Source organism: Sphaerodactylus townsendi, linkage group LG08 (assembly GCF_021028975.2).
Source record: "Sphaerodactylus townsendi isolate TG3544 linkage group LG08, MPM_Stown_v2.3, whole genome shotgun sequence".
NCBI lineage: Eukaryota > Metazoa > Chordata > Lepidosauria > Squamata > Sphaerodactylidae > Sphaerodactylus > Sphaerodactylus townsendi.
This window is the reverse complement of record NC_059432.1, coordinates 69,495,773-69,520,895: the sequence shown is the minus strand read 5'-3', so window position 1 is coordinate 69,520,895 and position 25,123 is coordinate 69,495,773. Positions and strand designations below refer to the sequence as shown.

General features: G+C 42.6%; 1 protein-coding gene across 2 annotated transcripts in view; it reads left to right on the top strand.

Moving 5' to 3' along the window:
• The window catches only part of ETV5 (ETS variant transcription factor 5), a 41,240-nt gene that overhangs the window by 6,673 nt on the left and 9,444 nt on the right, over positions 1–25,123 (top strand). For both annotated transcript variants that reach the window (XM_048506100.1, XM_048506101.1), the window contains exons 6-11: positions 8,235–8,364; positions 10,744–11,043; positions 16,166–16,422; positions 18,683–18,748; positions 21,824–21,892; positions 22,363–22,532. In XM_048506100.1, the coding sequence (XP_048362057.1) occupies positions 8,235–8,364; positions 10,744–11,043; positions 16,166–16,422; positions 18,683–18,748; positions 21,824–21,892; positions 22,363–22,532 (992 nt within the window). The remainder of the gene's footprint in view (positions 1–8,234; positions 8,365–10,743; positions 11,044–16,165; positions 16,423–18,682; positions 18,749–21,823; positions 21,893–22,362; positions 22,533–25,123) is intronic.

Sequence of the window (25,123 nt, the reverse complement as noted above, 5' to 3'; positions counted from 1 at the left end):
TTTTTTTTGTGTGTTTTTGGGGCGGGTTACAGTTGAAGGCAGTTAATAGAGGTAGTGCTATTCTTGACAGATACCCGCAGCACATTTCCCTGTGGGAAACCGGCTTTGCAGGTTCTTGCATTTCAAAAATCTGCAAAATCTATTTGACCAAAAGCAACAGAAAATGAGAGTGATGTATAAACATACCATGAGAAGCAATATCTCTTTCAAGCCTTTTAGCTCCCTTGAGTATTATGGTCTTTCTCTAAAAAGTGTAAGGACAGTGCTACTGTAACAGTGAACAAAGAAATGGGAACACGGAGCAATGGGTTCAAGGTGCAGGAAAAGAGATTCCACCTAAACATTGGATAGAACTTTCTGACCATCAGGGCTGTTCGGCAGTGGAATTCACTGCCTCGGAGAGTGATGGAGTCTCTTTCTTTGGAGGTTTTTAAACAGAGGCTGGATGAACATATGTCGGGAGTGCTTTGATTGCGTGTTCCTTCATGGCAGGTCGTTGGACTTGATGGCCCTTGTGGTCTCTTCCAACTCTACGATTCTATGACAACTGAATAGAAACAACGTCTTCTTTGCGGAATTCTTTTAGTGGCATCTGCCACTAAACTGTCGCATTCTGCTACTCCTTGTGGGACAGCCCAGATTTCTTGTTATTGGCTTCATCTCTTTCAGCATCAGTAACTGGACCTCTTCAGTGGGTTGGTAGCAAGCGTGGCTAGATAATGTTGCTTTGAGTACTCTTTTAAAAGATATTGCTATTGAACTTGAGGTTCAGTGAATTTCAGGCTGTTTCTCCAAAACTATAAACGAGGAACCAGTTTTGAAGGGAGTCCCAAGATTCAGAACTCATGCATGGCGGGAAAGTGCACTGATTGATGAGTCATGCAGGACTGCTTCAGAAGTTATCCAGTTGTTCTGAGAATGGGTGGCATGTTTTTGGAGCCACTATTTGGGAGATTGAAAGATGAAGCATTCCTGTGGAAAGCAAAGCAGATTAAAGGTCTGGGTCAGAGTGGTAGATTGCTTCAAAACGGTGTAAAAATCTTGGATCAGAGAAACTTTGTCCCCTGTCAGTCTTTGTCTGATTTTTTTTCAAAGATAAGAGACTGACTTTTGTCTCAGGGGCTTGTGTGTTTAGCTGGTGAGGGAAGCACTATCCTCCTGGGATTGTAAATCCTTCCTGTGCAGATTACTTGGTGGCAAAGTGCTCTGGTCCTGAGAGTGAAAACAATTGGTTTCCCAGGCTAACTACTGCCAAGCAACTGGCTTGTGTGTACAAGTTGCTTTAGAGTTGGTAACAAATTGCTCTGGTTGGAAATCCACAGCAGCCCTGAGAAATTGTGGTTGCGAAGTAAGGTTATGCTTCTCCAGAAGGCAAACGGATGGTTAGGTGGTTGGTACCACACAAGCATGCAAGGAGATTTGTAAATATGTATTTGCCATGTAATGTGGATATGACTAAATAAGGCATAGAATTGCAAGAAATCTAGTCTGGTGGTCTTTCTGAAAAGTTGACCACAGGTACCTGTATTGCTCTCTTGTAGCTCGCCTGTGGTCCAAATCAGGCAAGTCAATGACTCGGGTTCAGTTTTTCCAACCTGTAGATGTTGTGATTTTCCTCTCTATCTGTGAATACATTGAAAACGAGGCCTGTGCTCATATTGAGTTACTGTACACAGTCAGGAGAATTGCCTCGTGCAGTTCTTGCTAGTCTGCATCACCTGAGGCTACAGTCGGGTGGCTGAATGTTAACCTTGGATGCCTAATTAAAGTAGAAATGCAGCGTATAAATTGACTGATGAAATAAGTAAATGCCCCCCAATTTGTTTTTTTTAAATCCTAGCATCTAGTGGTGGCTAACCTATGGCACTGCAGATGTTCATGGACTACAATTCCCATCAGCCCCTGCCAGCATAGCCAATTGGCCATGCTGGCAGGGGCTAATGGGAATTGTAGTCCATGAACATCTGCAGTGCCATAGGTTTGCCACCATGGAAAGTAAGCATGCCAGATGAAAGTTCTTCTCATTGGTACACTACCTTCTACATGCAAGGAGGTTTTTGTGCTGGAGTTTTGGAACTGGACCCTTCATTGGTTGTTGCAAGGGGTCACTCTAGCCAGAAGTGCACTATAGAATTTGTGGTTGCGTGTTTCTGCTCATTCTGCCTTAGCAAGAAGAGAAGAGTGATTAGAAGGGTGGCTATTGGTCTCATTGGTGCAGCTGTCTTGGAAGGATGTTGTGGGTAGTTTCCTTTATCTTCATATAGCATACACCTGTTCATGTTTAGTGAGACAAGCAGGATAACCCAGGCTAAAGGTATGGGGTCAACACCACAGCATCTTAGACCAGGGCATCACTTTACTGGCACAAAACTCCATCTGTGCAAGGTTCCAGGGGATGGAAGGGCCTGCACCTCAAAGCTGTTTCAGCATTTATTGTCCTACCTTACTGCCAGTTTTCAGGTGAACAAGGCAAAGCTCTTGATGCCTCCTATCTAAGTAGTGCTACAGTCCTGACTTCTTCCTCCATGCCTTGGCATGTCAAGACACTTCCTGTTGTTGTCCTGCTGGCTGAGGTTCTAATTATAGTGAGGATATTATAACAGGGAAATTAGAACACGCACTTTCTCTCTCAGACATACTCGCACATACATGCCTTTGAAGCACTGAGCTCTTCCTCTAGGTGCTGCCATGTGCATTTCTCAATGTCAGCACCTGAGGAAAGCACTTTAGTTGTGTTTTCTATCCTTGTTTCCTGGCAGGGTTCCAGGGGTTGCAGCTGCCAGAAAACAGATGAGGGTTTAGTTCTGACATTGCTGCAGATCTCCTTAGTGAGGAACCTGCCTTTGCTGAGCTCCCGCCGTCCTATTTGGCAAGTTGATTCTGGACAGGCCAAGATGAGGCAGGTGCAGCTTCTGTTTTGTGTGGGTTTTGATGCCTTCCGGCAAGGGAAGGAGGGTTTTGCAGGTTGGGGCACTTCCTTGCCCTGTTCTCTGCTTCCCGAGGAGGTGCTGTTGGGCATCGCACTGGAAGTATTACCTTTGGGATTGTAGGAAGCACCTATTTGGAAAATGCTGCCTTGATTAGAGGAGAAGGCTCAGTTTGGAACCCCCAAACATTTTGTGGAGCTTCCCAACATTTTGTGATTGACTGCACTCCCACAGGAGCTGTTTTGTTATAGCACTCTCTACCCATTCGCAAAGTCCTAGAAGAGTCCACAGATTGGACAAGACTGAGGAGCCTTGCTTTCAGTGGTTCTTTGGGCCTCAGGGTGTGTGTTCTTCAAACCCAACCCTCCCCTAAAACATGGATGCCCCACACATCAAGCTAAATCAGCAAGTAAATATCAACCTAACTCCCAGCTTCAGAGGCGTTGGGTTCAAACCTGTGCATTGCATATTTTTCCCAGTTCCTAATTAGCTATGGAGAATAGGGGGTTTTTAAAGGATTTTCCTGTGTAAATTAAGGATTTCTTGCATCTGTAAGGACCTCCTCCTTCTGCTCTTCTCCCAATATATGTGTTCCGTAGATATAGTAATTTCTCAGCCTCACTTATTGTGCGGGTGGGGCATCAAAAGCTAGTCTGTTCACAGGCTGGCCTCCCAATAACAAGGATGAATGTCTCTGGGCCTTTACAGAGTGAGAATTGGCAAAGAGATGGTGCTGCCGTTAGAAAGACCTGGTCTCTGGAATCCTTTGGAGTAAACATTTGATGCAGTTTTTCTTCTTCCTCTCTACCCTGCCCCCCCCCCATCATAAATTATGGGAGTACTTTGGTAGGCAAGGCCTAGTAAGCCAATGGGGGCTTTCAGTTTCAACACCAAAAACTAGAATTCAGCCAAAAAGTAATTGTCAGCCATTGTAATTCACATGGGATTGATATAATACAACTTTGGATACTTAATAATGAACATTTCTGAATACTGTTTGAGGGTAGTCACTTCTTGGAGTTTCTAGGAATGAAGTTGATTCTTGATGCTGTTCTACTTACTTCTTTGGGCATTAAGCTAGAAATATGTCTTGGTCTGATTCTTCCAGGTTCCTTCTCTTCTCCCTCATATCCCTTTGGGAGCAAAAGTCTGCTCCATTATCCACAACTTCTGGGTCCCCAAACAAGTCTGTTGTGCTGCAATGGGCTTAATTAGATCTTCCTAATTCTTTCCATAACTAGAGAAGTGGCAGAGACAGCTGGAGTTGGAGCCTGGAGACATTTTCAGTGTGAGGGGAGGTTTTTCTGTCCACTGGCAGGCAGTGTTGTTTTGAAAAAAAGTTAATTTTTAAAATTATTTTTACTTTTTTTTCCCCCTGCTGAAGGCATTTCCGGACCTCACCACAAGTGGGGTTGTGCAATCATTTGGGTTTGTAACAAGCTTCACTGGCTGACTCCCTCCTAGCTCTGCAGGCCTTTCCTGCAGTGTTTGAATTCCTTACATAAACGTTGCCCACAGCACAAGCTTCTCTGTGCAGGACAGCTGGTCTCTGTTATGATCTTAAGTGTCATTTCCCTTCTCCTGATTGGTAGTGCTCAGCTGCAGGGAGAGAGGCTTTTTTTTGTGAATGGATGGAGTATTCCAAATTGGTTGTGAATGGAGGGTGGTGCCTGCTTGCAGACTTTTTTTTCCCTTGAATGAATAACTAAGCCCCATTGTGCTGCTGGCAGAAAAACAACAGTTCAAACAACACAGAGACTGTTGGAAAGAGACATGCCTCTGACTGACAGCTGGAACACCTCCAATGCAAGTTTCCTGCTGTTTGCTGTTCCGCAAGGCCATGCCTAATAGGAGGCGAAACATGGGAGGGGGGTGGGAGAGGACAGAGGGCAATTGCAGGTGGGGGGGTCATTAACACTTGAAATACCAAAAATGAGCAAAAGTGGAACATGGTGTATATAGATAAATGCAGCTGCTGCTGTTTAAAAAGCAGAGGTGAATGAACTTTGTTGTACACTGACTTTTTTTCCCTACTGAGATGATAAAGAGCAGCTGCAGTCTCTCCCTGTAACCGCGGCTGAATATTACCTTGCGGTTAAATGGCTAGCAGTATCCCAAGGCACTCCTGGGTCTCCTGACCAATTTTCCTTGAGGATTCTGGAGCACAGCTCTTGGCCCTCCCTTGAAAACGAGCCCTTGAAAGGATCTTAGCTGAGAGCTCAGCATTCATTCTTGGGATGAGTCCAACTGCACAGAGGGAGCTTGTGTTGTCTCTCCTTCGAAGGCTTGAATGCGCTGAGAATGTAGGAAACTGCTAATTGACACTGATGGCTGGGAGCACAGACCCAAGCTATCCTCTCATGGTGTAACCAGGCTAGGATGTGCATTTACAGAAATAATGTTCCACTTCCAACTAAGCCAAGATGTTCAGTCACTATTTAGGTACAGTTGTGACGCACTTGTCTTTGCCTAGAGTCTCTTCTTTTAGAAATTAATTAGGTTAAGCATATATTAGTTGGTTTAAATATATGTATGTATATATACACACAGAGAGAGTAGAACTCCATGTTGGAGCATTGGGACTAGAGGCCGCTCTCACTCAGTCTGGTTATTGTAGAGTTCTCATTCACTATAATTTTCACTATCATTTTCTACTTCTTCCTTTTAAAAATTGAAATCTACTTCCAAATCAGCAACAAAATGGATTCAAGTTGGAATGAGCTCTCTTTGGTAGCCACAGACTCAGAACAACTGGTCAGCATGTTGTGATCAATGTTTGGTCATGAAGGGTCGATTTGCATTGTCTTTTCGGTGATTACTCGTATTGAGACGAAGCCTGACCAGATGTGAGGGCAGATATGCTTAGATGGAAGTGGTGGTGGTTTGGGTGAGTGACTAGGAGGTTATGTTGGGAGCTCCAAACAGCAAAGGAAGTGAGATTCAAGCTGTGCTGCTGAGTTCATTCTCCACACCTTGTAAGATTTTGGAAGTTTATAACAAAGTGACCAAGAATTCTCACTAGAAAAGGACAGTGAGGGTAAGACTGCTAATGACGTTACTTGGCTAGCTTCACATTTAGCGAAAATGGTATCAAAAAAGAGCCTTAATTAAAATTCACAATGCAGATCTTCTAATTTAAAATCTAAAGGTCACTTCATGCTTCTATGTGTTGTCCCAAATGATCTTGAGGATGTGCTTACATGGAGAAATGTGTTTATGGGCAGTCCATTTTTTCTGTTACTGCAATTAGCTGCTTGAAAAAGCACATCTAGAGGGTTGTAGAAATTGTGGTTGTATTGGGGGGGGGGGTGCTCCTTACACTCCTTAGTGGTATAAAGTTCATCTGACCCTTACTGTTACGTGGAAATAACCCAGTAAGCTCAGACAGTTCTAACGGATCATCCAGTGCTGTTCAGATTAGACCATGCCTGCCAAGCAATCAGCAGAAATGAACAAGGGGTCAACAGAACAAGGAATGTGTTCAGTATAAGTAATAGTTGTTATAAATATTAAGCAAAGCATTCCAAGCCAGCGTAAGAGTGAATATCTCTTCTTTTAAGCTGAGTTCTGGTGCAATCTTTAAGGGTCATCTTGGTAGTTTACCAGTTTACCATACTTGGTAGTTTACCATACTTCTCAGTCTCCAAATGGTGGCAGGCGAGATGCTGAAACCCTAAATTTTTGTTGTAACCAAAATCTTTGCCAGAATATTCTGTTGCCAGAAATCTCTGTGCGTACTTGATTAAAATATCTAGTGTAGAAACTGCATTCATTTAACTTTGGCATGTGTTTATACTCTCTTGTGAAATCCAGATGATGTTCTCACTGTGATCTGCATACATAAGAGGTCAAAAATATAGGTACTACTTTAAAAAAAAGATTAGGATAATAAGGGGCCCAACATAGCTAGTGACCACATGTAGGCATTTAGTGGATTCAGCATGTTGTATTTTTAGAACCAGTGAAGCTGGCAGTTGCCATGTCCCTTGATGAGACAAGGTGTTTGTCCTAACAAAGTCATTTCCTACTTTGTAACTTATCAACAAACATTGGCATAGCTGCAACATATTGTCTCCAAAAGAAGGCGAACAGAACATTACCTTCTGTTGCCAAGTTTTGCTTGGATGTGATCCTGTGCTGGAGGATGCATCTCACTTAAAGGGATGTTGGTGCAGCGTGCCAGGGTTAAGCAAGTACTTCAAAAACCACTTCCCTTATTTCTCTCAATGGCAGTTCAGGATAGATGCTTGTCCAAAGCAAACTTCAGGTTACAGAGGACCTGTGTTGGGAGTCTGAGCAGTTGTGAAAATCTAGCGGCTAAATTAGTATAACATATTAGTACAGGAATTTATCAATACAGGTGGCTCTGTAACCCTCTATTTCTATCTTCAAGCTGTAGTCTGTACATCTGCAGAGGTCAGTGGGCCCCTATGGTCAATAGTTCATCTGACATTATCTGCAATGCACCACTACAGCTAAATGTTAGGCTTCTTCTGAAGGCGCTCAGTTTTCTTGGCTCCCCTGGAGGATGTGCCCTAGAATCCCCTCTCACATGTCAGAGTTCTGTAGCAGACCAATCAATACAATTCAAATTCCACTTGTTCCAATATAATCTTACCCAAAGAGTAGAGAGATGTTTGTTCTTCTGATTATGGACTCAAAGCATATTCTGTCCTTCTTAAAAATTTCTAGCAAATACATTCATTTATCCTGAGGTCTAATTCTTTTGTTCTCTTCTTGCCAGCATGGACTGTACTAAAAGAATAATGACTGAGTCTTAAGAATGAGAAGTTGTGACAGTGTTTCAGATAATTGCTCAGGGGTCAGTTGCTAACATAACCTAGTAGTGATGGTATTACCATGAATACACCTCCATAGTGCTGCTATAGTGTTATAGTAGCACAAATGTACACAATTGTACAACAAAAAGTGTCAAGGCAAAACCTGGAAGCTAACTTAAATGGGATGCTGACAAAGCCGAATAATTCATCCATGTAGCATTGCTAGTCCACTATACATGCAATCACACTTCATGAACAATGGTAGCTTGCCAGCGCAATGCCCATCCAGGCTACAAATGTCTGGCATGCTATAAGTGCACATATAGCGACTAAGCGTCTGGCTGAAATCAGATGCTTGAGTGCTCGTCAGGTCACGTGAGTAAGTTCTTGTGTCCCACCAGAATTTTATTAAAATCAGGTCAAAGTCTTCAAGGCAAGAGAAGATAATGGAAGAGTTGTGTTTGCTGCCATACGTTATAAATGCTGTTTGACTTTTTTTTTGTTTTTCTTCCATTTCTGCTTTCAGTGGTACTTCATGCACCACCTCCAGCAAAGATCAAGAGGGAACTCCACAGCCCTTCTTCTGAGCTGTCTACCTGTAGCCATGAACAGGTGCATTGTACTCATTATGGAGAAAAGTGCCTCTACAACTACTGGTAGGTAGGACATGCTTACAGAGCATAAGTAAGAAGCCCTTGGATGGTTGGACAATGTGACATCTAGGCTGGGCACATCTGGATAGCCATCTACCACAGCTGAAATTTTACCTTGACTGAACTGATGCCAGCTTTAAAAGCAACCTAGCTGTGAATGGATGGAAGTGGGAACATGGAAAATATCAAATAGTTATTTTTATTTTTACTCCCCTGGCATATTTTTATTGGGGAAAAACAACAATTGTATGGGTGTGTTGGTACTGCTGTGACTATAGCTACTTTGCAATAACAGCATCCCCTGTCTTCACGAAAGGATGTAAAAAGACCAACCATAATGCTTAGATTTTTAAAAAAATTATGAATGAGAATGCAAACACTTTCGTGGAATATGATGCTCAGGCCCCATGCTCAAAAATCAAAGCTTCCCAGCTGAGCACTAGGTCTGAAAGCCTGATAAGGAAGTAACCTTGGCTTGTGTTCATCCGTATAGGTCAAATGCAGATTCCATATGCTGACGCCTGTTGTGATAAGAGCCACCAAATCGCAGGCAACCTATGACAACCCCATAAGTTTTTCAACACAGCAGAAGTTCAGAGATGGTTTACCTCATCTCCCTCTGAACAGCAACCCTGGACTTCCTTGGGTAGTCACTCATCCAAGCACTAACCAGAGTTGACCCAGCTTAGCTTCTGAGATAGGACAAGATCAAGTTAGCCTGGGCCATCCTGGTCAGGGCAAAAGCCACTGCACATGATCCTAATTATGAACTATACTTGGATGATGTGACTAATGGTAGTAGGTTTTGTGAGGGAAAAGTAACACTACATGTTACATTCAAAGCCCTTCACTAAGATAGTGATTATGGATCCATATAACCTGATACCTGTGAGGTCCCAAAGGATATTCATTTTTTTGAAATGCCTCTTTGGTTGTAAAAGATAATCTCAAAATCAGTGGTGTGTCACAGCTACTTGTCACAAGTCAGTTTCTATACATTTAGATAATTTCCAAGCAGGCACCCCCCCCCCCCCCGTTTTGCTTTGTATTGCAAAGATTACATGGATCTGTTTTTGCGTGCAAGTGCAGCAAAACAGATATTTGTGACTGTCAGACATGGCTGTCAGGTGTATGCTTCCCCCCACACATGGGGACATGAGGAAGAAGTCATATTTAAGACATCTTGCAGTTCTGGGCATCTGCAGGTGCCAATCTGCAAATGGGCAAAATCAAGGACTGCTTGCAGATGTGCTTTCTCTGTTTTGGCTCCCATCTTGTGGAATGGCCTAACCAAGGAGGGAAAAAAAGTCCCATTCTCCTAGCCTTCCATGAATTGTGCAAAACTGAATTATTCAAGAGGGCTTTTCAGTGGAGGTTTTACAAACTTGCTTGGATAATTGATTAAAGACTGTGGTCTCTATGCGGCTTTGTTAGCTTTTTGTAAGCAGAATCGTACTATGTAATTTCTGTATCACTTACATATCATGTGAATACTTATGCTATGCTTTTGTTCTTTCTGGTAGTTCCAGACTTCTAAAATCCTAATTCACTGGTTACTGAATTTCCCATTTTTGTGATTGTACCAGCTCAATATGTGTAATCTACCTTAAGTCCCTGTGAGCTAGACAGACTATTAAATAAATAAATAAACAAACAAACAAACAAACAAACAAACAAATAAATGAATGAATGAATGTTGATTTGAGTGAAAGTTTGTACTCCATTTTGACTATACAATAAGGGCAAAACTAGACTGCATCCTTGGGACCACCATAAGGATGCCACCACCATTTTAAAGTCATTTTAAATGTTGTGAGGGCCCAGTCCTGATCAGACCCACAGCACACGGAGGTGTTCTTGTCTCCCCACCCATTCCACCATGCCTTATCAAGTATGGAAATAGTCACACATTGACCTCAGAGCTGTTTCCAGGTTTGAAAAGGTGGGGAGGGGGAAGCAAGAGTGTCACGTTGTGGACTAATCATGATTGGGCCCCCGAGACATGTTGTCATGAAAATGGTATCATTTTCATGGTGGCCACAAGGACACTGTTGTATCTAGTTTGGCCCTAAATTCTTGATTATAAGTGATGGGGGTAGGGAGTGTTTTCTCAGTACAATCACTTTTTCTAAAAAGAATTGGAAGCTACAATTATCTCAGAGGAATTTTGAGACAAGTGTTGTAAAATGAGCTCTATGACTCAGTCTGTTTGTCACTTGCCTGAAGTACAAAGATTCCCTTGGGGCTGTGAGCAACCTTAACTGTTACTTCCTGACAACCATGAAATGCAAACAAGCTGGAGCTGTCAAGAGCAGCAGGCTGAAGCTGTGTCAATGGCTGTTGTCAATATATTTAGTTCCTCTCTGTTTTCTGTCCCCACAGTGCCTATGATAGGAAGCCCCCCAATGGGTTCAAGCCATTAACTCCACCTACCACCCCTGCATCACCTGCACTCCAGAGCACCTCCCTTCCACCTCCACCACTGCCTGCAGCACCTGTGCAGACTCCCACTCATGTTGCCACTGTGGCAGGCCCTTTGCAAGGAGCTCCGCCTCCTCCAGCCCCCTCTCATGCTCTTCAGGAACCAAGGCAGCAGCAGACCTTTGCTGTTCCTCGACCACCTCATCAGTCCCTTCAGATGCCAAAGATGATGCCTGAAAACCAGTATCCAGCAGAACACAGGTAAAGGGGACAGCACTGGTGGGTAATGGGAGATGATTGATCCCTGGATGTGTGACCTCTAAATAATGAAATCTGAAAAGCAGTTATAAAGCCCCAACTTGCTAATTTGTATATTCCATATCCAGAATCGTGTGGAATGAAATTCTGCACAAGGTATGGCGTGAAGTCTTAGTCTTCTCACAGAATTTCATTTACATTTACCATCAGTATTCCCAGATTGCTTTTGAGTTTGAGAATTGTTTTGAATGTAGTCAAAAGCTCTCTCTTTTTTTTTCACAGCACCTGTCAGTCAGTCTCTATTACAGTCATAGACCAGCATTACTGTCTGGAATTTGAAGATAGTGGTATTCTGTGGGGTGGCAAATATTTTTTTTTCTAGGCCTGCCCTGAAAGGGAAATGTTATCTGGGCAGCTGTGAAATCTCTAGTGAGTTGTTATCATTGCATTACTTGTGCTATGATTCAGTGTTGGCCTAAAAGAACTCTTGAATTTTTTTTTTCACTCACCTTCCACTATAGAAGACCAGACTATTGTGTTCTGCATCTCATTGCGTTGGGGGAAAATGGCTTGAATAGTTCCTTTTTTGAGAATAATGTATTATTTTGGGAAATTGCCCTTTACGGCTTCATAAGTTACTAGTCAATTTACACCTAGGCCTGACTTTCAGATCAGAGCAAACGATTTGTATCCATTTAGTTGGGTGCACTCAGATGTTGTGACAAATAGAGGTTTGTCCAAGATGGGTGCAGATGGAGCTTGTTCACTCATGTTTCCCTCCTCCACTTATACTAGGAAGACAAAGGAAGGCTTCTGAGTTTGAAAAACTTAGAATCAGCCTCCGGTTCACCATGGCTGAAAATAGGCATCTTGGCAAATTTAAATTTCTCCCCCTCGCCCCCATCGTGAACATACATGTATCAGGATTGTAAATTGAGATTAAAACCACGTCTTTGAATCCCATATTGCAGAGGGGCACAACATCTAGTCGACTTGAGATGCCTGTCTTCATACCTCACAGCAAACTGGATCTTGATTCAAGGCTGTCAAATACCAGAAGCCTGCACCCATGCTCTGTGTGCAAGGAGAGGGGACCACATGGCAGCAAGCTGCCATTCAGGTCCATAGCAGGCAACCCACTATTTCATAGGTGTCAAACTCTCGGCCCTCCAGATGTTATGGACTACAGTTCCCACCATCCCCTGCCAGCATGATGCTGGAAGGGGATAATGGGAACTGTAGTCCATAACACCTGGAGGGCCGAGAGTTTGACACCTGTGCTCTATTTTTTGTGACTGAATACAATCATTATTTTCTTAGTCATCTGATTTTCTTGTTAATATCCACCATGGCTTTTGCCATGACTTAAACTCAAGAGTATTTTTTGGAAATGAAATTCCGTAAGCTCCTTTCCCTTTCAAGTGATTAATTGCTTCCCAAGACAAATGATTGCTGGACATGAGCCCAGCTGTTGTATTCCACCAATTCTATGCAGCATGCTTTTATTTGGGTTTGATGAATTTTAGTCAAGGTAGCAGAAAACATTTGGAAACCTGACACTCCTGTGAATCCCTGCCCAATGTGTTCTGTTAAGTGCCCTCCGTGCTACCCTTCGACTGCTGCTTTACCTGGGCCACAGAATGGCTATAAATTGCTGCCCCATCCCTTGCACCTGTATTGATTGTTTCAGTTTTACTGCTGATTTTTGTACTGATCACTGTTTCCAGCACCCTGTTTTGAAGAAGTTCAAGACCAGTTAAGCTAGTTTCTTGAGGGCTTAACTGAAGAGTGATGGCTGATAGCCTCCTCTTTCATGCCCTCTTTTCCAATATTTCTTACAGCACTTTGTCTATCTTGCCAGGTAGCAGCTACCATTTTCTGCTGTTTGCTATAAATCCTCTGAGGCAGGGTCATGTGTTGTTGAAAGAGCTATGCTTCTTACAGAAATGCATTCCTTAAGCAATGCAGTTCAGATGTACTGAGCTATCCCAAAAGAAATCTTATCCCAGCATTTCCCAAGATGTTTAAATGTTCAGTTCTAGTATCTTCATTCCACATGTACATTGCCCTTATATTGTGTTTTCTTTAGCCCTTCCAACTCTTCCAAGACCCCCTTTTTTCCAGTAACCTAAATCCAAAAAACTTGCATAGCTTTTCTTCCAGCTGCTCTGTGTAGCTCCCTTCAGAGACTCGGCTCTTCCTAATTCTTTGACTGTAAATCAAGGCCCTGAAGGCCCTGCCTTAGGTTCATTAAGGAACATCAGAACTAAGAGTAAAAGATGAGTTCCATGTTTGCTGTTGAGAAAAATAGCTGTGGTTTTGGCCATTACAGACCTTCCAGCTTCAAAACATTATATAGAGTCATAAACTGTATTAATTTTTTTGCATAGATGCATATGGTTGTAGGTAGGCACTGCTGCTTGAAATAGCCCACATTTGGTAAGCAGAGGATTTTTAGAAATGTAGTCATCTCATATGTATATGGGTCTTTTGTGACTCTCGTCCCCATAAACAAGGGGAAATACCTATATTGAGTAGACAACAAATGTGAAATGGCTTTTTAAAAAAGCCGCAGGGGTGGAATTCAAAGGTTGGCACGCAAAGCTAGACAAATCTGTTTTGTGTAGAATGTGATGTGAAATGCTTTTCTAATCTGGGCGAGTGATGAAACCATAGGAACATAAATCAACATTAGGGGATCAAAAGATGAGCTTACCTTCATGGATATGTCTACTCTCATCTTTCATTGTGACCCTATCTCCACCCTGCCTGCTAAAAAAGTATCACCCTATACTGGTGGCGCTAAAGTTGCTTTAAAACCCGCAGGCCCTGAGTTACAAATGACCTTAAAGCTATGCTAGGGATACTCAGCCTGGTCCCATCTGGAAGAGCCTCTTCCTGCAGAGGCCATACCAGCATAGTTCTAGAGTTACATTTCTGGAAGGTTAGAAGGACACCAATCGGAAGTGGAGTAATCCAGGCCTGTCAGCTGCAGTAGATCATATTACAAAGCCAAATGGAGCTTGTATGCCTCTTGATGCTTGGGAAAGGCATTGATTGAAAGCAATCGCTTTTCAAAGTGCTAAGATGCAGAGCTGGGGGAGGGGGGGTACAGGCGAGATGGGAGAGAAATTGCATGATTGCCTCTAAACTTTAGTGGTAGAGTTCTTGGGACCTCTGTCCCATCCTACCACACATACAACCAAAATAAGCCTTTTGTGCCAAACCAGGAATGTAAGGTTATAAATGGACATGCCCTTAAACTAGAGTAATTTTTTTTTGTTAATCAGCTCTTTCCTTTGTGTCCTAAAATGATTTTGCTAAGATAGTGAAAATTCCTTCCAAAAAGTAGGCAGGCACATTGTTTTGGGATTTTGCTGTGGACCAAAGGCCATGTCAGACCTTTTGCTAAGATCAACCCAAATAACCCGACATGGTGTGTGCCAGCTTTCAAGTTCTCCAGAACTATTTACCAGGCTGGATGAGGAAAAACAATCTTGGTGGGGATCTTTCTTTGTAGAATGTTGTGCTAATTTCAGTGGTTGCACTATATGGCTAGTATGAGATTGCATCCTTAGCATCCTGGGAACAGAAGCAAATAAAAAAAGGTGAAGCTAGTGTCTCTCCAACATTTGAAAATCTCAAGGTACTCTGTCAGGATCATGTGCTATGCTGAGCCTTTGTGTGTACCACAGAGCCAGAGCATTTCGGAAAGCACGCATTTCCCCTCCACAAATGGAGAGGCTTAATCCCCTAGGCAGATTAGCAACCACTTGGTTTTTTCAGATGGCTGAATAGATTCAGAATTATGTAACCACTTGTTTGCTGCATTTGACCAAAACGTAGCCATGGCAAAGTAGTGGGTTCTTTCTCACCAGCAAAGGGTGAACCGCTTTGTCCTCTTTGCAATGTTCTCATCTCATTGTAGGTCTAGTTTGCATGAAAGGGGTATGCCTTGTGTTGTGGCAGGAAAATCAAGTCATTCTTTTTTAATGCTAAATGGTTCCTTACTGGTTTTTCTAGCCAACCCTGCTGCATAGATAACAAGAGTGCTGTAAATATGATGAATTTCCTAAATGGATGGCAAATCAGATCACAATGTACAGTTCTCTATGTCAGGCTTGCATTCTTTTTCTTATGGAGAAATGCTAGCCACATAGAAACTCACACTATTTGCATCTGCCCCAAGAGACCTCACTAGAAGTCATTCTTGCTTCAACCTCAAGCATAAAGCCGACAAGCAGCTCGGACAGATAACAAATCAGTTTTTACATATTGTTTCTAAATTGTCTCCAGTTACGTTTGCATAATTTACTGCCAAAGGACCAGGATAGTACAAAGGATCTCTGTTTCTCAGGATGGGGCCGGATTCAATTGTCTTCTGCTTTTTTTTTGGGGGGGGGGGGGTTCACTGTTGATTAAAAAATGATATTTAGCATCCCAAGATGCATCTTGCTCTGCTTCTCTCCCAAAACCTGTGTAATTCAGGCTGGCTGTGTCAGAATATGAATATGTTTTTTCAATTGTGTTTGACATCTAGAGTTTTGAAAGGGGATCCAAAGTTGTATGAGTTATTAAGCATCCTGATTGTGAAAGTGAGAATCTTCCTATTTCTAGATATTATCTCGATGTTGATGTCCGAATTTGACTATATGAATTGTTGAGAAATTGGGCGAGAGCTAGATGAGACCCACAGAGATCCTTTCCTTTTTTAGTCGCCTACCTAATGCCAAGTCCCATCAGATGCAGTCCTCAAGTAACAGCTACCCTCTGCCAGCACAGTTTTCGGCCATGGCTCACTGCACTGTAGACAAGCCATGCGTTTTCCAACACAGTTGACCCAATGTGGACCCACTCAATGCTAGCAGGTCTGTAGGCTGCCATTTTTATTACAGTGCCACAAAAAAACTTAGACCTGCTGTTCCATTCATACATGACAATAAACCTGTGTGGTTATATTACTTGAGGGTTGTTGCAACTGAAGAAGATTTTCTGTTAGGTACTTCAGATGAGCTGGCTGTTGTAGATGAAGTATTGTGGGCTGAGGGACAACTCAGAGTGCTGAGGGTCCTTGCTGCTTAACTTTGGTTGATAATCTCTGCCTGTCTGTTTTGTGTTTACCCAGATTTCAGAGACAAATGTCTGAACCTTGCCACCCCTATCCTCAGCCGGGGCTTTCTGGAGACAATCGCCCCATCTACCATAGGCAAATGTCAGAGCCTATTGTCCCTGCTGCTGCCCATCCTCCTCAGGGATTCAAGCAAGAGTACCATGACCCCCTCTATGACCATGGAGTCCCAGGCGTCCCTGGCCCACCCAGGCATGGATTCCAGTCTCCCATGGGAATCAAGCAAGAGCCTAGGGATTACTGCATTGACTCAGGTGAGTATGCTAATGGCAAGTGCTCATTCCTTGGTGCCTGTCAGGTATATGAAGCAGCTGTGGTACTTTTCAGTGGCATGCTGCTGCCCTTGAAACCTCAGTGGGCATTCCTGCAGTTTTGTGTACCCAGTGTGCTTCTTTGCAGCTTCAGACACCAGAGAATCTCTGGGGGTCTGTGAGGTTGTAAGAGATGGCTCAATACCTGTTGGATGGAGATATCCATGTTTAGTTTCTGTGACCATTTCCAGCAGTTTTGCTCTATCCCAACTTCTTGTAGCAGCTGCTCCATTTTTGACCATGTCAGGATGGGAGACAGACAGAGGATGTAGCCATAATATTACTGTAGCATCTTGTAGTCCCTCCACCTGCTCTCCTGTGCTCTAAGTGCTGTATTTTTTTTCTTAGAGGCTTTTCATACTATTCTAAAACTGCTGCTTGTGCTGCTGCTGCTTCACATTTCCAAGGAAGGGGGAGCAGCTGCCTTTTTGTGGCCATGTTTAACCTACTTAAAATGGTAGATTATCTCTTTGTGGCTTAAAAAATAAATTTAAAAAACAAGCATTCAACAGATGTAGCAGGATCTAAGCTTCCATAATCTGAAAGGCATTACTATTGGCAGTGGGGAAGGGCAGCTTTGCATGCGTGCATGCAAAAGTTTTTCCCCCTTCCCTGCCTTCTGCTGGGTGACATTTAGCGCACAAGATTCAAGATGCGTTTGGGCATCTCTTGGAACCTACAGCTGACTTTGGCCTTCTGTAGAATGCTCACCTTGGGACATGGAAAGGGAGATTTGATCACTTACTAGATTCTGCAGCTGCTGCTGGTACAGGTCCCGCAGCATAACTACAAATCGCCTTAGACCTAAAAATATCATGACCTGTCAGAGGCAGGGTGGAGCAGATGGGAGATCTAAACTTAAAGGAATTTTTTTTCTCTTGTTTTCCCTGCTTCTCGTGTATTTTCAGAGGGATGAAGCTGAGCTTTTAGATCATGCCTCTGTGTGTAGGTTAAATATGTTTTTCCAATTTATTCTGTAGGTTTCTAAGTAATTTTTCCCACGTGCCAATGGAAGGGATTGCAGGAAGCTTTTGCCTTCTGGGGAAAGACAGCTGCAGCCATGAGGGAGTTTTTATTTGAGCGATTTCTTCCAGGAACAATATGATGTGCCTGGTTTCAGCGGATTATTTTAATGCCTGCAAATTCCATACACCTCCTATTTAGTCAGTGGCTCATTGTGTCTCTGAACGCCTAATCCCAGAGGGTAAATAATCTTAGCACACGGGAATAGGACAGCAGTGCTTTACGTCTAAAACATAGCCTCTTTCTGAAGAGTTTTGCTTTTTGCAAAGGAGAAGTGGTTCACTTCTAATTGTATTTTTAAAAAAACCTTTCCCATTCTACTTGTGAAACATACAAGGCAACTAACAATGTAAAATAATACAATTTAAGAACACTCACATATGATAAAACGACAATAAAATATAACAGCTAAAAACAAAAACCACTGAAAGGAATAAGCATGTTTTGAAAAGATGCAGCATAAAAGCATCACGTTTCAAATGCCTTGAAGAATGAATGTTTTAACAGTGCCTGACAGATAAATGGTGTTTGAGAAAATCTCCAAAGAGAGTACCACAAATTCAGTGCCCCTACAGAAAGCCCTTACCCCCAGTTACCACTCACGTTCAAAATTAGAGGGAGGTATCAAGCAAGGAAGTTCTCAGAACTCAGTTGGGCTGATAACAGAAACAAGCATCTTGATCCTAAATGATTTGGGTAAAATATCAGACCATACAACTGACAGGTAATGGATTGCTCAGGCAAGCTATGACTTTCTTTACCTGGTCAGACTGTATAAACTGGGTTTACCACACAGTGAAGAGAGGAGGCGTGTCATGTGGTTTGTGTGCCAAGCATTAAAGGTTCAATCCCTGGCACCTCCACTAAAAAGATCTTGAGTAGCAAGTTTAAGGGATGGCCGATCTCTGCTTGAAACCCTGCAGGGCTGCTACCAAATATAGTACACAGTCCTACCCAGACAAGGGGTCTGATTTGGAATGAGGTGCTTTCATGTATTTATGTTTTGACTTTTCTAGTAGTGCTTTCCCACAGCACTGTATTTCCAAGAAACTACTGGGTGGGACCACACATTCTTTGTGGTGTATCTGGGATTTTCTTTATATGTCTTTCCATGATGAAATCTGAACCCAGAAAAAATGAAGCGCTGACATTATTACCTCTGTCTTCATCTTTATTTCAGAAGTGCCTAATTGCCAGTCGGCATATGTGAGAGGAGGAGGTGGCTATTTCCCCAACAACCATGATGGTAAGTGACAGCAGATACATGAATGAGCTCACATATATTGGCACATATGAAATAAAATTAGAAAAATACATCTGTATGTGATTATGGGCAAAAAGCCCTCCTATGAAACTAGAAACAGTTGATTTTTGCTTGAGGCCATTTAGGAGGAGTTCTCAAAAACTTAGCAGCTAACAATCAAAATATTAAAAATTGATATAAATGTTTGAAGTGATCAGAGTTCTGCACATATATGAAAATTACAGCAGCTCTGAAAGGTAGGTTGATTATCCCTTCCATATAGATGAATGATCTTGTTCCTGTTGCTACCTCAGAGCTCAGGTTTTTTGGCTCTTTTTTTGCTGATGCCTGGCCCTTCTGAGGAGAACCTCACTGTTCTGATTTTGGGTGGGAGTGTAAATTGCCGTGAAGTCTCAACCGACTTATGACATTTCAACCGACTTATGACAACTCTGTAAAATTTTCAAGGCAAGAGAAGTTCAGAAGTGGTTTTTCATTGACTGCCTCTCTGTCCTGACCCTGGTATTCTTTGGAGGTCTCCCATCCAAATATTAGCCAGGGCTGACCCTGCTTAGTTTCCAAGATCTGATGAGACTGGGCTCTGATTGGTGTGAACTGAATGCCTAGCAAACTCAAGGAAGAGGAGAGTACTGTTTGCTGCTTGAACAAAACTGTGAGCTTGGAAAGGGGTGCAGCTTATCTTGGAAGGCTATGTTAGGCCCTCCAAGGTAGCAAGTGCCCCTATCTATCCCTAGAAGCACAGACAAACTGAGCGGTTGCACGAACTGTATCCTCTCACAACAAGAAGACATTAATTGGACCAGGAAGCCAGTTCTATCCAGCAGATGATGTTATCTTGTCCTGCCTACAGTCTAGTCTTCTCTCTGTAAACCACCCTGATTCCCTTTCTGCTTTGCAAGCAGATTGATAATGGTATTTGGGACCTGTTGGGGAAATTTAATATGCCTGTTGCCAGCTTCCCTCCTAAGTTGCTGCTATAACACCTTCCATTTTACTCACAGAATGGAACTCTTCCTTCCGGTCTCTCTTTTTGGCATGTTGGGTGCCAACATCAGCTGCCTTTGTGGCTACTGCTGCTAATAAAAGACTGACTTCTCTGGAACCTTATTTGAGCAAACAGTATCTCTTGCATGTGCACACACAAATCGAGCTTTTATTCACTTAAAACAGTTATGAGCTTCCTTGCGGAGCTAAGGGCAGCTTACAATATCTAGACAATACATAAAACAAAATACATAAAAACCATTAAAATGTTAACATCACAATTTAGGACTGTAGTAACTTTTTTTGCTCAACTTATTTTATTTTTTTATGGATATAAACAGAACAGAAAATGGAATTAAAATCAAAACAGTTCTAAAGACGAACAGCCCGATCCAGATTAGGCAGGTGGGGATGGCGCTGCTGTGGTGTTGCCCCACCCACCCCCAAAGGGCTTCCCTGCACTGCGGGGAAATGGGGTCCATGGCTTCCACCTTGCAAAACGAGGGCTGTGGCTTCCTTATAGAGTCAATCCATCTCATCCTGGGTCCTCCTCTTTTCCTGCTGCCCTCAACTTTTCCTAGAATTGTTGTCTTTTCCAGTGACTCCTGTCTTCTCATTAAGTGACCAAAGTTCGACAGCCTCAGTTTAGTCATTTTAGCTTCTAGGGTCAGTTCAGGCTTGATTTAATCTAAAACCCACTTATTTATTTGGGGGGGGCAACCCACAGTATCCATAACATCCTTCTTCAACACCACATTTCAGAGGAATCTACTCTCTTCCTGTCAGCTTCCTCATTGTCAAGGATAATGGGAGTGAGCTACAGAGCATGCTAGAAATTCCATTAATAGAGTTTCCACTATGCTTTTCCCCCCTTTTAAACAGCAGTCTTGCGTGGCCACTAGTCTAAATCAGGGCCTCCATAAGCCTGCTATTTAAGATTTTTAAAAACCGTGCTAGCTCCATTCACAGAATGCCAGTGTCATATCTGATTTGAGACCTTTTGCCTGCAATGTATCCTGCATAGAAGTGTCAGAGGTCAAAGCCAATGCTGCTGGCCAGTAACCTTGTGGAATTGAAAATATGGTCCTTCTTTTAAGTAGTTGTCCTTTTTTGTTAGGTGGTTATTTATGTATCTATGTGATATATATGTGGTCTTTGATGTTATGTAGATGTATTTGTTTGTCAATAAAGCATTTAAAAAAAGATTTTCCTTGTTTTTAAAAAGTTGCTAATGCAGAGGTAATTAGGAAAAAGGAGCAGATAGTGTTTTCTTCCTGCAGCAAGGCACCCCATTCATTGTATATCTATAGGCATTCGTTTATCAGGGCTAGACACATGCTTATTGTAGTATTTTAATATTAAGACTTTCTTTCTTTCTTTTCTTTCTTTCTTTCTTTCTTTCTTTCTTTCTTTCTTTCTTTCTTTCTTTCTTTCTTTCTTTTCTTTCTTTCTTTCTTGTAACAGTGTCTGATAAGAATAACAAGTGCTGTTTGACCTCAAGAAAATGACATTTTAAAGTTCAGTCTGAACCAGCTTGCATAGTTCAACCAATTAGTATAAACAAAGCCTGACTGGGCCACCGGATTTGAGGAAGGAAGAGAGCTAGTTCTTGAGCATCAAGCACAGAATCCTAACAAGCCACGCTAAGGAACTGTTCTGATCCCGATGCTTATCTCTGGGACTCTGAGTGCCCGGCCAGGTCCTAGCAAAGTGTCACAATTTTTTTAAAAAGACTGTAGCATAAGATAGACTGGACCTCTCTTTCTTTGTGGTTCTTTCCCTTGTTTGTAATTTCCACATTTTGGTGTAAAGTCAGGCATGGGGGAACCTGCTGTCTAGAGAAGTCCTTGGAGTTGGCAGAGCAGAGTAGCTAGCATATTTGCAAGTAAGCATTTTGAGGCCATTCCTGTTAATTTTTAACAAACACTCTAGCAGTTGGTTCCAACAGACCACAAAGTGGAGCAAATCAAATTGTCCAGGAAGAAACAGCCTAATTTGTGTTTTTAGTGCTGTATAACAGAGAATTAAACAGAACTGTTGATGAGCTAATTTGCATGTCTACTTCCTTCGTAGGGTTCTCATATGAGAAGGATGCCCGGTTGTACTTTGATGATACCTGTGTTGTACCAGAAAGATTGGAAGGTAAGGGGCTGGTTTTGTAGGGATTTTAATGAGTTCTGTAGAAGCCAGATTGTGGGATTAGCTAACCTGCAGACCTTCTGTGTGCTTCAAGAAACACTGTCAACACTGTCTCATTTGCCTCATGCATTGTGAAAGAAACTGTCTATGCTCATTGCAAGATACAGGGCTTCATTGGTAAATGTACATCCATCACCAGATTAATGCTACAAAATAGGGCAATGGAAACTGTGTGAATATTCAAAAGAAGTTCTGCAAGCCAGATTCACTATGACATCTAGCTGCTTGGTGCTTCTTTGTATAAGGGGACACTCTTACTAGATGGCCATCATCCAGATGTGCTAGAACTTCTGCTTTCACCTGGCTTCTTAAGAATGGTTGGGATTGTTCTGACAAATTGTAGGAATTTGCAATGCCCTATCTTTCCCTTTTTGGAATGTTGAATCTAACTGGTGTTGCTTTGTTTTGAACAGGCAAAGTGAAGCAAGAACCCACAGTGTATCGTGAAGGGCCTCCTTACCAGAGACGAGGATCACTCCAGCTGTGGCAGTTCCTGGTCACTCTCCTGGATGATCCAGCCAATGCCCATTTCATTGCTTGGACTGGCAGAGGCATGGAGTTCAAGCTGATTGAACCTGAAGAGGTAAAACACCTGGGGAGGGAGGAGAGCTTCCCAAGTTCACCTGTATTTTTCAGTTGTCCAACAAAAGACTGCTAGAGGCATTGACCCATTTGCAACAAAGTTCTTAGCTGCTGTTGCTTTCTATCAAAAAACCTCTTCAAGGGTCGGGGGGAGAATGTCATTTTCAGGAGATAGATGTGACATGGTGCTGATTCATTTATTTTTAATCTCTGGACCAGGTCAGTTGAAAACGAGCTCAATTTAGTAGAAATTGCATTAATTGGGACTTGCGTTTGCAGGAAGTTGAGGTTTTGGTCAATGCAGGGTCAGTGTCTCTTTCTTGGGGTATCAAGAGCATGTGTGGAGCTAGTGAAAAATGCATGTGACATATGAAGGGCAGTCCGCATGAGGGAGATGAGCAAAACTGCATTGACTACCTATGGTACCTTCCCAGAAGTGAGATGCACAGGTTCACCAATTTTGCATCTTCACAGTACTTCCTGTAGCACTGAAGCTGCCTCTGCTTTATCTCAGTGGATTGATGCACAATGTGGTCTATTTGTATTGCATCTTGACAAGGTCAATCCCTATTCAAACTGATTTGTCTCCTTATTATTAGCTTACTCCAGCATTAAAATGGCAGTTCTCGCTTATGAATGGTGCCTAGGGGTACAACGAGAGGCAGAGCAGCTGTGAATAAAGTCATTTCTGGCCCCGTGTAAATCTGTTTATTGAATCTTCTCCAGTCCGCACCAAGGTCAAATGGAGAAAACACAGAGCAGATGTGTAAGGCCTTCCTTTCACACATGTCACTGAACCTGTTGGATGCAAAGTCGTTTGGTCTAGCTGTTGCTATATTTGATTGCTGGCAGACATCGACTCCTTTACTTAATTGGCTGTATTGTCTTCCAGTAGACAACCTCATCCATTCAATGTCATATATAACCTTTATTAGAGTTAAAATGAAACTGGATTTGAGCCTTGTTCATACATGAAGGAGAGTGAGGTGGCAAAATGCTTAGAGAGGCCAGCTTCACTGGATCTCAGACGTCTCTTGATTCAACAAAGTTCAATTCCAGTGTCACTAGCCTCTTACTTCTTGAATGTGTCCTTTCTTCAGAGGGTCAAGCATCAGACGTGTGCCCCCACAAGTAGGGTACATGTGCTATGTTCATCCTTTATGGCTGCTTACTAAATCTCATACTTTATGAGCTTTGAAAGCTTCATTGTTGGAAAGGTTGATACATCAGCATCAAAATCTCCCCACTCTAGAATACAGAGTAGCAAATAAGCAGAATGCTTGAAGTTCAGTATGCAAGAAGAAACATATATAAAGCATAGAAGATTTCTGAGACTTTCTCTGATTTGGCTTCTAGGAGCATATTGATTTGTGTCAGCATTGGTGTCCCATTAGTTAAAGCACCCCTTTCACCTTTGCTCTTTCTCTGTGTAGTAATCTACCGTTTCTTTAGTTCTTTCTACAGTTTTGCTATTGGGAAATTCATGGGTTCGAATGGGTGATGATATGGGATATTTTTGTTTGTTCACACTAAGTGTGTTTGCAGTTTAAAAGCTTGCAAATTTCAAAAAGTTGGTAGCACATATGAAGAACCTGCTGAGAATCTATTACTTGTTTTCTGTTCTGTTCCCCCTCTGCTTGCAATTCTTTTATACAGTTCATTGGCTTTCCTTAACATCTTCCCATTCAGCAGGTCTAGGGCATGTACTTTTCTCATTACTCTTCAGATACTGAGCTGTTCCTTGGAGAAAGGTTTTCTGCTAATTTCCACTGTTGCTGTAGGCTTTGCACTGTTGTCGCCCTGTGGAGACACTGGTTTTTGTAAATAAACCCTTGCAATTACTGAGAGGAGTCTTATGGTACACTGAGTTGTACTGAATGATGCAGAGGAGGAAGCTGTTTGACTAATAATTGAAACCAGCTGCACGGCCAAGCAGTGCATGGTGGGTAATTATCCATAATATACAGCACGCTCTGCATGGAAATATTGGTTTTTCAAACAGCAATTTAGCAGCCCCCTCTAGTTGAAGGTCTTTGATAGTACGCTGTTTCACTCCCTCTGCACTCTGAAAAGGCACTGCTTTGATCTTGAAAATATTTTTACCATGAATCTTGTCCTGGTTGGCTTTTCCACAAGTGGGAAGGCTAAAAGAGCATGCGTGGGAGATGCACGGCCACATTATGTGACCTCCTGATGTACAACATGTGACCTGATATGTTAGATCTCTCTCAGCAAGGGCATAGCTACAGAAAACGGTGCCTGGGACAAGCATGAAATTGCGCACACATTCACGCAACTCTGACGTTCCTGTGTGGCCTCCACAGCTCTTCATCAGGAGTCAAGCCAACTAAAGCCACACCTTATGGTTAACTGTGGTTACTTGCGAGTCACGGCACCCTCTCCCCGCCTGAACTCTTGATGCCCCAAAATGGCATCTATAGCCCTTCTTCAGGAGGTACCAAGTGAACAGCTGTGTGAAAAACAGACCACAGTCAAAGTGACATCTCCACAGGTGGGGCACACAGAAGCGGATCTCAGTAGAACACTATAGTTGCTAGGCAGGTTCATAAGGAAACACCAGGCCTCTAGCTT